The sequence below is a fragment of the Egretta garzetta genome, unplaced genomic scaffold (genome assembly GCF_000687185.1).
Source record: "Egretta garzetta isolate BGI_Z169 unplaced genomic scaffold, ASM68718v1 scaffold264, whole genome shotgun sequence".
Taxonomy (NCBI): Eukaryota; Metazoa; Chordata; class Aves; order Pelecaniformes; family Ardeidae; genus Egretta; species Egretta garzetta.
Window position 1 is genome coordinate 4031008 of NW_009259685.1, and position 11172 is coordinate 4042179.

General features: G+C 40.3%; 1 protein-coding gene across 1 annotated transcript in view; it reads left to right on the forward strand.

The window, feature by feature from the left end:
* Nucleotides 1-386: 386 nt before the first annotated feature.
* The window catches only part of SRD5A1 (steroid 5 alpha-reductase 1), a 13665-nt gene continuing 2879 nt past the window's right edge, over nucleotides 387-11172 (forward strand). Inside the window, exons 1-4 of the mRNA XM_035894141.1 lie at nucleotides 387-415; nucleotides 2007-2173; nucleotides 8257-8358; nucleotides 10557-10707. Of these exons, the coding sequence (XP_035750034.1) occupies nucleotides 387-415; nucleotides 2007-2173; nucleotides 8257-8358; nucleotides 10557-10707 (449 nt within the window). The remainder of the gene's footprint in view (nucleotides 416-2006; nucleotides 2174-8256; nucleotides 8359-10556; nucleotides 10708-11172) is intronic.

The window sequence follows — 11172 nt, forward strand, 5'->3', positions numbered from 1 at the left end:
CGGGGTGGTTCGGGGTCCGTCTTGGTGGAAACGCCCGGCTGCTCTTTCCTGACTGCGGGCGCTGAGGTTCCGCTCTGAATTGATTTTAATTATTTAAGGTGACGATCGCTGAAGTCTCTCCTGCTGCTCTGCGTCGAGGTGCGCTCACGTTTTTATGTGAGCTGAGCACGTAACTGCGGCGGCGCTTGCCGCTTTGTTGCGGCGCGGCGCGGCGCGCAGGGGAGCGCTGTGTCGCCTTTCGGAAAGGGCGCAAACAGCGAGCGCCGGGCGCTCCCGCCGCGCCGGGTCATCTGCGCGCCCTTGCCCTCACCCCGGTTAAGCAATGACTCGGCGGGGTAATCTTAAGGCCGCGGTTCCAAGAAGGGAAAGTTCAGCTCTGGATGCGGATGTCGTGTAGTCTGAATGTTGTGAAAAAGTAGCTGGTTTTCAGTTGTGTCTTTCAACGCTTTCGACGTGGTCTTCGTTTCAGGAGTTGCACTCGGTGACCCCTGTGGGTCCCTTCCAGCTCAGGATATTCAACGATTCATTAAACTGCACTAAAACACGGGCTGAGTGCCCCAGGTTGCCACGTAGCCCGTGCTGTCTGGGTATTTCATAAAACTGCTTGGGGGAAGGCAGCTCAGTGGAGCTCGGATGAGATTTTGCTGTTCCCTTCAAGCCGTTGACAATAGTCACTGGTGATGCTCCCACAAGTAATTTTGCCATCATACTAATACAGAGACAGATTTGCCAGGCTAACTCTCAGCCGAGCGTGTGGCCGATACACGGTTGTTTTTCAGCACTTGTTGCCAGAGGCTGTTGCTTTTGACCAAAAGCATTCCACAGTCCTCGCCATTGAGAGAGGGGCAACGTGCAGTTGGCCTGGTGGATGACTGGCTTTGGAAACCCAAGGAGCGTGACTTTACTCCCTCTTTTTTTTTTTTTTTTTTTTCCATTCTTAAGAGTGAAGAGGTTAGCTGTGGCGTAACTCCTCCTCGGTGTCTGGGAAAAGCTAGAAACGCGAGGCAAAGTTTTGCACAGCGAGCTGAGCTGTACCGCAGTTTCTGTTTTCCAGTTGCTTATTGCTGTTGCTGGGCTGAGGGGCTGTTCTGTAGCTGAACATAGACTGGAAGAGACCTCTGTTATCCAGTCTCATTGGTTGTAACGTAGCGGGCTTTAAGTAATCATATTGAGGAATTTGTTATGCTTTCTTGAAAGCCATTATGGCTTTGTTTCTTCTAGAAAGGGTCTTTTGAAGCAGTAGTCCTTGGGGAGCTGGAGAACAGGTGAAGAACGCTCAGGCTTGAGTAGTCCTGCTCCTATATCATTATATGTTGTGATTAAATCAATAGGTGATTGGGAGTTGGCTAGTTACATGGGGCAGAGCACGAAACATTCACCTGCTTTTCTTGTTTGGGCTTGTTTGTTAATGCACATAAACCCCTGGGAAAAACAATCAAGATTCCTTTCCTAAATGGGATGGCGGGTGCAGATTTGTCATGTCTTTCACAGGTGTCATAGAGTAGACTAAGACTGCCAAGATGAAGCAATTAATGTTTTCAAATGACTCTCAGGGCAAGGAGGAAACTGAGCTCAATTAGGTTAATTTCAAGGGGATTGACTTTTCCCCCTGGAAGTGCTGGTGGATTTGGTGTAGGGCTTGTGAGACCTGGCTCGTTTCAGAAAGCTTGATGATACCACTGAGGATTTAGGAACAAAGGAGGAGAAAAATATGCTGTGCTTAACATCAGTTGCCTTTACTGCCCTGGTCAAAGTAATTGCATTGGATAGAAAATTCAAATTGTCTGTCAGAAGGGGAGAGATGACTGATCTTCTAATTCCGATTAGGCAACAAAATGAATGTTTACATGTTAAAGCAAGCAGAACTATCCTTCTGAAATGGGGTCAAAGACTCCAATGAGAATTTGAAAGGCAGGATAATATGGACTATGCATTACAGTTTTGGACATCAGAAGTCTCTTTTCTGTTTGTTAATGCAACAGTTTTTCTTTCCTTCTTCACTATAGGGCACTCATATATCCCCTTCTGATTCGGGAAGGAAAACCAACACCACTTTTCACTTTTGTGCTAGCGCTTCTGTTCTGTGTTTACAATGGATACTTGCAAGGCCGAAGCTTAAGCAACTATGCAAAATACCCTTCAGAATGGTTAAAAGGTCCATGCTTCATTACAGGTGAGTTAAAACATGTCATGAGGACATTAGGTGCAGTTTTCCTTTACCTTTGCAGCTTTTTATTTTTTATTATAATTTTATAGTATCTTCAATCCCACGTTGTGACTCTTTTCATAGTTTATTGTCTCATTTGCTGTAGCTGGAAGCCTTTTAACCTTTTTTATTTTAGAACTGTGAACTGACACTTCTTCCCACAATAGATGGGAAGTGCTAGATGAACTGATTGTCATCTTTATTCTGTAACACCAAAGTAAGTATGGGTCGTATTTATTTTTTTTTTCATTATAGGAACCTGAGGTCTTAAATGGAACCAGCAGCTTACAGGTTTAGAACAAACAAAGCAGATTTTCCACATAACACGTAGATTAAACTGAAAGCCCTTGTTTCTTGATGTCATAGTTTGTATGTGGTAAATCAAAGGTTTGGTACTAAAGGTTTGTATGTAGTCAAACAGAAGCAAATAAATGCATGGAGTAAAAATCCAGTAAGGGTAGCTGCTAAGTACTGAGATACCACTTCTAATGCTAAAAGCCCTTTGTGTTAGGATGTTTACACTTACATGTGCACAGATGCACCCACCCACTCACCCTCCTAATAGGAGCGGGCTTTGTCAAAGAACAAAACTAGCCCACAAGGAAGGAGGTGGAGGGGTTGTTCACTCACTCCTATCAGGAAGTGAGGTTATATTTATAATTGAAGCCACACATACGATTAAAAGGCTAAGATGTTTAGTGACAAAGTATTGTCTTTGCCCTATTTTTTTGTTTCCTAGGCATCTACTTTTGCCTACTGTCAAAAACACAATATCGTTTTCCAAGGAAATCTTTACAGAAGGTTCTTTTTGATCTGAGGATAAATCAGAATATTTTTTCCTTGTCAGTCAAAGGCAGAATACTGGGCTGTGTGGATCACTGATCTGATCCAGTACCGTTCTTGTTGTTCTGGAGCCAGAGCAAGTTAGTGTGTCTCCCAGATTTCTCAAGCCTTGTACATCAAGAATAAGAAGTTTTTATTTTTATTGCAGTGTTATTGTGGATGACAGTAGAGGACCACTGTGCTAAATCTGTCATGACTATGAGATTGAAGAAATGTAAATTGAAGTAGATTCTCCTGCCAAGGTTAGGAGGCAGTAGTGCTTGTGCTCTAAAAACGGAGAAATTGAGGTACAAGGGAATGACCTGGGTGCTAGGCACTTGGATATGCTTGCAATTCTCTTGGTACTTTTGAAATTCCAGTCTCCTTAAACTTGGATCCAACAAAAAACTGATTAAAAGATACGTTGATCAAAACTGTTGAAGACTCTGATGCAATACGTTTGTCTAATGCATTTCGTTATCTCAATACAGTGCTGTAAACAAATCATGAATTAGGAGCCATAAATCAATTTCTCCTTACTGAAATATCTTAAAAAAAATTAAGGTAGTAAGACTGTTGTTCAGGTTTCCTCGGGTTGTTTTTTTTTTGTGTTTCAAGGATTTCTGAAAAATGTAAATGTATAAATGATAATAGGTTCATCTGCCTTCAGTTATGAATACTTCTGTGTATGTACTAATTTGGTTTGGGTTTGGTTTTTGGTTTTGTCCAGATAACACCAGTTTGGAATATATGCGCTTACATATATTTATTTCCAGTGCTGCTAATCATAAGCAAAGTATTGCTTTTGTTACTATTGTAAGTCAAAATACTGCTTTAAAAAGTTATCCTGAAAACAAAGAAAGTGAAGATTCCTGCTATACGTAGCAACCATTTTAATTGTGTCACTTGCTGACTTTTTTTGAGACTGTTATCACAATAAATCTTTTTTGGCATGGCTATGAAATAGCCAAACTTAAGACTTCTTGTTTCTTTTATTCCTGTAACTAGTGTGTCTTTTTGGCTTTTTTGGTTTTTGTTTTGTAGTGCACATCAACGTAATTGGAACATAGTGGATAATTATAATTGTTATTTGCTGTTCATCCCAGCTAGGTACCTCCAAATACCTGCAGTTTATGCTTGTAGCTTTGGTCAACTCTAAGGCAGAGTTGCTGTATTGTACACTGGAGACTCCCTGAACAACTGGACTATTATGTTCCAGTTCTTCAGAAACATCTGGCAATGCCTTTAAGCCTCTGTGTAAAATGGCTAAAAAACTGCTTAGAAGGTTAGAAAATAATAGCGAGAAAGCATATTTGCTGAGGGCTAGCAAGATATTTCTCCAGTTGATATGAAGTTACATGAGGAAGAGAAATGGGAGTGTGTCTATAAGTAGCAGCCAAACAAGTTCAGTAGCTGGAAGCTGAAATTAGATGGTTTGTATGCAAGACAGAAATTTGGAGAAGTGGGGCTGATTAACCATAATGGTGGGAGGTTTCAAATAACTGTCTGTGGAGCCTTAGTATACAGATTGACTGTTTTCAGACGTTTAAGAGTTAATTCTGGAGAAGCAATAGCTTATACAACACCAGCAATTGATTTGGATCAGTGATACAACTTTCACGTGGTTCCCTTATGGTTCCTCTGGACTCTGTGTTAGTGCAGTGAACTAGTCTGTTTTCAGAGGAGATGGAAATATTCTGCTTCAGATGCAGTACAACACTTGATAAAACCATGAGCTTGCAAACCAGTGTGGGAACAACATCATAATCTTTCAGCATGTACCTTACGTATGTTTGCCAATAAAAAGTTTGTGATCTTACCAAGAGTACCCGTGGTACCTTGAAGTGGTGAATGCTACAAACAGGGGCATATGCACCTGCCTGTTTCACCCTTGTATTCTTTCCTAATACGTTTGTGCTTCTAACTGGAAACTTCTTCCTTGCTTTGCTTGCTTTAGCTTCATCAAACCCTTTGCAGTATGCCATATGTCTCTTCTTACCCCTTTAAATCCCCATTCAACTACTTCCTTCTAATGTTGACAGCTAACGCTTCTGTGCATCAAAATGCTTTTCTTTGCAGCAGCTTTGCAAAGCAGAGCAGTACCTATAACTCAGAAGGTGCAGGTGACACATCATTAGCACCCGGTCTGTTGCGTGAGGCTTTTTATCTGGCAGTCAGGCAACCAAGCACACATGCCGCCTCTGCTCCCTATTCAGAATGGACATACAGAGAGCATGGGCAATGTCCATACCTGGATATGGTCTCATGACCAAGGGATGTGGGATGGTCAGTATCTCCCTTAATATCTATAGGCACCTGGATGCTTCAAATGATCTTGTGCTGCCTTGGAAAGACTGATCACGCAATCTGAGATGAGGCGCTGGTTCACCTGAAATGTCTACCAGGCTCTTTCAGCACAGCTGTAGAAACTGACCTCCTGCTGTTTCTATACAGCATCTTGCACTGCATATTCTTGAAACCCAGAGTGAAACCCAGGGGTGGTGAACCAGACAGCTGTTACCATGCTGTCATTCTGAAATAGCATGTGGAACAAGAGTAGGTCTTTTTTGTGTGAGATTCTATATGAGCGAGGGCAAAGAGGGCGGTGGTGCAACAACGCGCTAGGTTGTTTGGTAATATAGACCTAGATACTGTCCTTATGCAAGCCTTCTCCTAGTATGAACCCAGGCATTAATCTCCAGGTTTATCTTGATGAAGGAAAAAAAAGCCTCCTGAATTCAGTAGTCTGGTGAGGTCATCCATGTTGTGTGGTGTGTCCTGTGGTTCTGAGAATCCCCTGGAGTACGCTGTGGCTCCCTTCCCATTTACATATCCGTGTTTCCCTGTGGTGGAAGCCAAGTCATGCAGATTGTGGTGCATAACCAGCTTCTTGGCCTTGTAGAGTGCAGTCCTAGGACCTGGCCATGGTGAGAATCTGAGGATGAAGACGGTGAAGTACAATGCCCACAGAGCATAGACGTGGGGAACGTGGCTATGCAGCGCTTCGGGGGAAAGCGGATCTTCAAATCAAAGAGGGGTGCTGTGAAAATAGCCTACATTTATTGGCTTGTTGTCTGTGAGGAGAGACGTGACTGTTTCCTTCTGACACGTGGTAGTTTTCAAGTAGGAGGGGTAAAAATGCACAGAAGCAAACTAATCTTCTTTAGTAACTGGGCATTCTTAAAACAAGCTCCAGTCTTTTTGCATTATCTGAAAAGTTCTTGGTAGTTCATAAACTAATTTACAAATGGATACCAATGCAGAATATACAAGTAGCATTCTCCAAAATTACAGTGGTATTTCGGAGAAATCAAAGGGTCTCTAATTTCCCTCTAATTTCTTTCTAGAACTAATACTACCTTTCAGTATACATGTTTCCTCATGCTAATACTGAAATAAATTAGTAGAAATATTGTTTGTATTTAAGTAGAATTAAACTATGTGCTTGTTAAGAAATTTCCTTTCAAAGTATTGTATGGATAATGACTTGCTTACTTAGTTATATGAATATCATCCCTTGTTTAACCAAGGTAGTCTCCATCTTCTCTGGCAAGTGGCAGATTAATACATAATTAGTAATGTTTTTGTTGCTGGATGCAGTGAGGATTCAATATTCTCTGTTTGGAAAGAGATCTGTTTTGAAGGAAAAAAGTTAAAATTATCTGTTTTCCTGAAAGTACAAGTCAACAGCATTTGAATTATTTACGCTGTGTTTTTGAATGTTGTCATTATGCGAATTGGTCTGTAAATTCTATCTCATGATGATGTAGTTACATTGAATGTATAGATGAAAGGATTATAGTAAAATTTTACTACAAAAGGCACTTTACATATGGCATCTACACACCTTGGTTGCTAATGGAAACTTACTGTACTGTGTTGTATGAACAAAAGGTTGGGAAACATGCTTGTTCACAGGGCTAAATTCTACAAGTTTTGTAACATAAGCCAATCAAACAACATTTTTTTTATTTATATGGGTAAATACGGAGAGAGATTTTACACTGAAACTTCAATTTCTCTGCAGAGCAGTCATTTCTTCCTAATCCACGTGGAAGAGGGAGCTAGGTCCTTTAGGTAAACACAGCCCACAAGGAATTGAGAGAAGCAAGCTGCCTACCTAACAACTTGTTTAGGAGTCAAGGTCCACTTACAGCTGTAGCTTCGCTTTGAAACTTGGCTTAAGTCTTGGTAAAGTATGCTCTGACAACCTACTAGTCTTGCAGCATGGCCTTATGCATCTGGATATCCACTTAGTGTCTTTGCTGAGATGGCCATGCCCCTGGATTTCTCTGTATTGAAAGACAACCAGCTGAAAGACTCAAGTTATGGATGCAAAAAGGCAAAGCTTTCTTTATCCAGCATGTGAAGCGGCTTTGTTCTAGAAGCACATCATTGGCATTTTCTTGTTAGTTTAAATAAAAATCAGTAACTTTGGAGGTGGATTCAAAACAATGCAACGAATCTACCCTCAAAACCTGAATCTTGTCTGCTCCTAGTAACAAGGAATGCTACCTTCAAAGGAGGATAATGTAGGTAACATGTAGCCAAAGACTCAAAATGGAAGGGTGAAAATACTGAATTTCAATCCTAAATTCCTTTTGATTTATCCCATGCAATTATGGCAACAAGACATGAGGATGCTGAATGCAACAATAGTCTCAGTTTCTATGAAAGCCTGGTATAAATGGTTAAACTGTTTTGCTGAGTGACGCAAGTAAATGGTGCGTGAATTCCTTCACAATTTTATTATTCCTTTTATTGCACAGAAGTCTGCTGTGGAAGCTCTGGTATATTGTCAGTAAAAACACAAGAAAGAGGGGGACTGAAATGTGTCCCTCTGGCAGGAATGAGAAGGGCTGTTTCTTTCAGCGTTTAAAATTTTAGTGTATTTGTTTTTCTGTGTGGAACTTAGGGAAATATACACATTACATCTGTATATGTGCACATGCATACAATTTTTGTAAGTCTAGAAACATAAGAATAAACTTTATACTTACAGTACTATTCTTATCTAGAGACCTGTTGATTACTGTGAGCTCTGCTGACTGAAGAGCTCAGTGTGGGACTGGGATCGTGTAGGATGCCACCAGAATCGCTTATACTGCTTACATTACTACTGCTTTGAGATAATATGCCTAATATGTGATATATGACTGTAGTTTGTTTTCTGAACAAGCACTTTAGCTCAGTGTATTAAAGACAGTATTTTAAATATTTCTCTACAGGTTTTACAGGGTGGTTTATTGGTATGGCAATCAATATTCATTCTGATCATATTCTTAGAAATCTGAGAAAACCAGGGGAAACGGGTTACAAGATACCAAGAGGTGAGTAAAAACATTACAGAGGTGTATATAGCAAAAGAAGCATCTCTCATATGAGGAGAGGTAGAGAGAGCTGGGACTGTTCAGCCTGGAGAAGAGAAGGCTCAGGGGGATCTTATCGGTGTGTATAAATAAATACATGATGGGAGGGAACGAAGGAGAGGGAGCCTGGCTCTCTGCAGTGGTGCCCGGTGACATGACCAGAAACACTGGGTGCAAAATTCAAACACACGAAATTACACCTGTACATATTTTTTTGGTGTGAGGGTGGTCAAACACTGGAACAGGTTGCTCAGAGAGGTTGTGGAGTCTCCATCTGTAGAGACACTCAAACCCAGACTGGACGTGGTCCTGGGCAACCTGCTCCACCTGGGCAACCTGCTCTACCTGGCCCTGCTTGAGCCAAGGGGTGGTGGTGGTGTTGGACTAGGTGATTTCAAGAGGTCCCTCCCAAGCTAAAATGATTATGTGTAAAGATGTCCTTCTAAAGCTTGGTGTATTTTAGGGGAGGTAGTCATTTACGATACAAGAGGAAACTGGAAATAGCAGTTTATAGTCTGCCTCAAGAAGTGATTTCATAGTGTGGGAAACATTTTATTTTTTGTTCCTCTTAAGCCAAGTATTCTAAGGGATCTGTTTCACATGGCTTGTGCGAGTCTTTGAATTTCTTGATCAACTTTGGCTATATTTTTAAAAAAGTGGTAAAAATGTAATGTAGCTTTCCACAACTTTCGCGAGAATGAGCAGGTGGGTGGAGAAAGGAGACGTAAATTATCCCAGTGTGGGGGCAAGAGGGGAAGGCAGAAAGTACTCAGCAACCGTGCGTGGCTGGCCAGTCTTACATTGTCCCACGTATGAAGAGGGGAGGGATCTTGGGTAATTGGAGAGCAACAACTACTGTGGTAAGGGAGACAGAGGGAAAAGAGGATGGAAATCCAAAGGAAGTTAGGCATTATAAATTCTGGCCTTCATGGTAAAATGGAGAATATGAAAGGACTTCTCATGGAGCCTATCTAGAAGTGTTTATTGACACTTGTGGAAACATTAGACTCTTCCAGGTATATTACACTCAGTCAGAACAGAAAAATAAGTTATCTCTGAATTCTGCTGTTTCTCTTAAGTTTTTCCTTTAGTTGTTGCTCTCTTTTGGTTTTTAGTGAGATTTTTAAAAATAAAACTGGAAGAACTAGATATATAAGGCAGTAGACTGTTACTTTTCACCAAGAAGGTAACTTTATAATTTTCATAGGTATAAATCCAAGTGTCCATGTGAAAAATAAATACGAACATACTGTACTATTTTCAGTGTACAAAAAGGTTCTGACGGAAATAAGATGTTATTTGCTGCACCATCAGGAGGAGTTGGTCCTTTTGATATTGCGTATCCAGCTTAAGTGCTAGAATTCTGCTTTTCTTTTATCACAAAAGCAAATTAAAGCAAGGTCAAAATGTGTCCTTTATTACACTTGGCAAATACCTGTTTGTTTAGTCCCACTGGTAAAGCAGATACTGAGATGTTATCAATTTGTAAACTAATATTGGAATTAGGGTGAAAGTTCTTATTTTACAAAATTCCCAGCAGGTGAGTACTGATTGTTTTTGCATAATTGGCTGTAAAATGCATTTAACACAGACTGCCAATTACTTCTTTCACTGAGTGTCAGGGCTGAAGCAGTAGACCTGATGGGGGATGGCAAAAAAAGGGCAACACATTTTAAGCTAGAGGATAAATTTGGAATTTTGGTTCATAATAATGAAGTTGTTCATAATTAACTTAATTTCTGAAGTACTTAAAGAAATTAAACATTGTATGCTAACTAAACCTATGAGTATTTTCTGGGACTCTTAAAGGGGAGCATATTTTCTATTTTTACGTAATTTAAAAAAGGTCTAGTTTATCATGAAAGAGCCAGTTTCATATCATTGTTAAGTAAATATGTACAGAAGCATGAACTAGCTTCTGATACTGGTAAATCTGGTTTTCTTTCATGATTTAAAGAGGAAAAATGGAGCCGGAGAAGGTCTGTCTTAGAATGAGGTCTAAAGTGATCCTTCATAGCACAGCTTGAACTGAAAAACACTGCCTTTAAAAATTACATAGAGATATTGGTGATACAGCTTGTATTGGACTTGCAGTAAAAGATAGCATTAGAGATGTCCTTGATTAAGGTGCTTTTAAAATAACTGTGTCCTACTTTCAGGAGGAATGTTTGAGTATGTCAGTGGAGCCAACTTTTTTGGAGAGATCCTGGAATGGTTTGGGTTTGCCCTTGCCTGCTGCACCATTGAAAGCCTCGCATTTGCATTGTGTACACTTTTCATCTTGGGTTCAAGGGCAAAACAACACCACCAGTAAGTGTTTGTGTCTCATTATTTCTGTAATTTCACAAATTACGCCTCATCCCATAGGGATATTGCAGAGCAAGTCTTGTGAAAGGCTCTACTACTGCAGCAGAGAATATGATAGCCAATACTCTGTGTAGCATTAAGCACTGCAGAATTTCAGTGGGGTAGTACTGAGCATAAACACACAAAATGTACAATGAGGCAGTCAAAATAATGTTTAAATGACCATAGTTCATCCTGGATCTGTAAAGATTATAGACACGTTTCGGAAAATTGTCTTAATTGATCATATACTATACATCCTCTTGCGGCTCAAACTTGTTTCTATAATATTAAAATTTTGAAAATCACTTTAAAGTTTTTTGTCACAGGCACACTTTATATTGTCTATAATCAAGTGTATGGGCAATACGAAAACAGTTCTGGTAGATAATATTTAATAAAGTCTCTGCTCTGTAATTAAACAGTCTG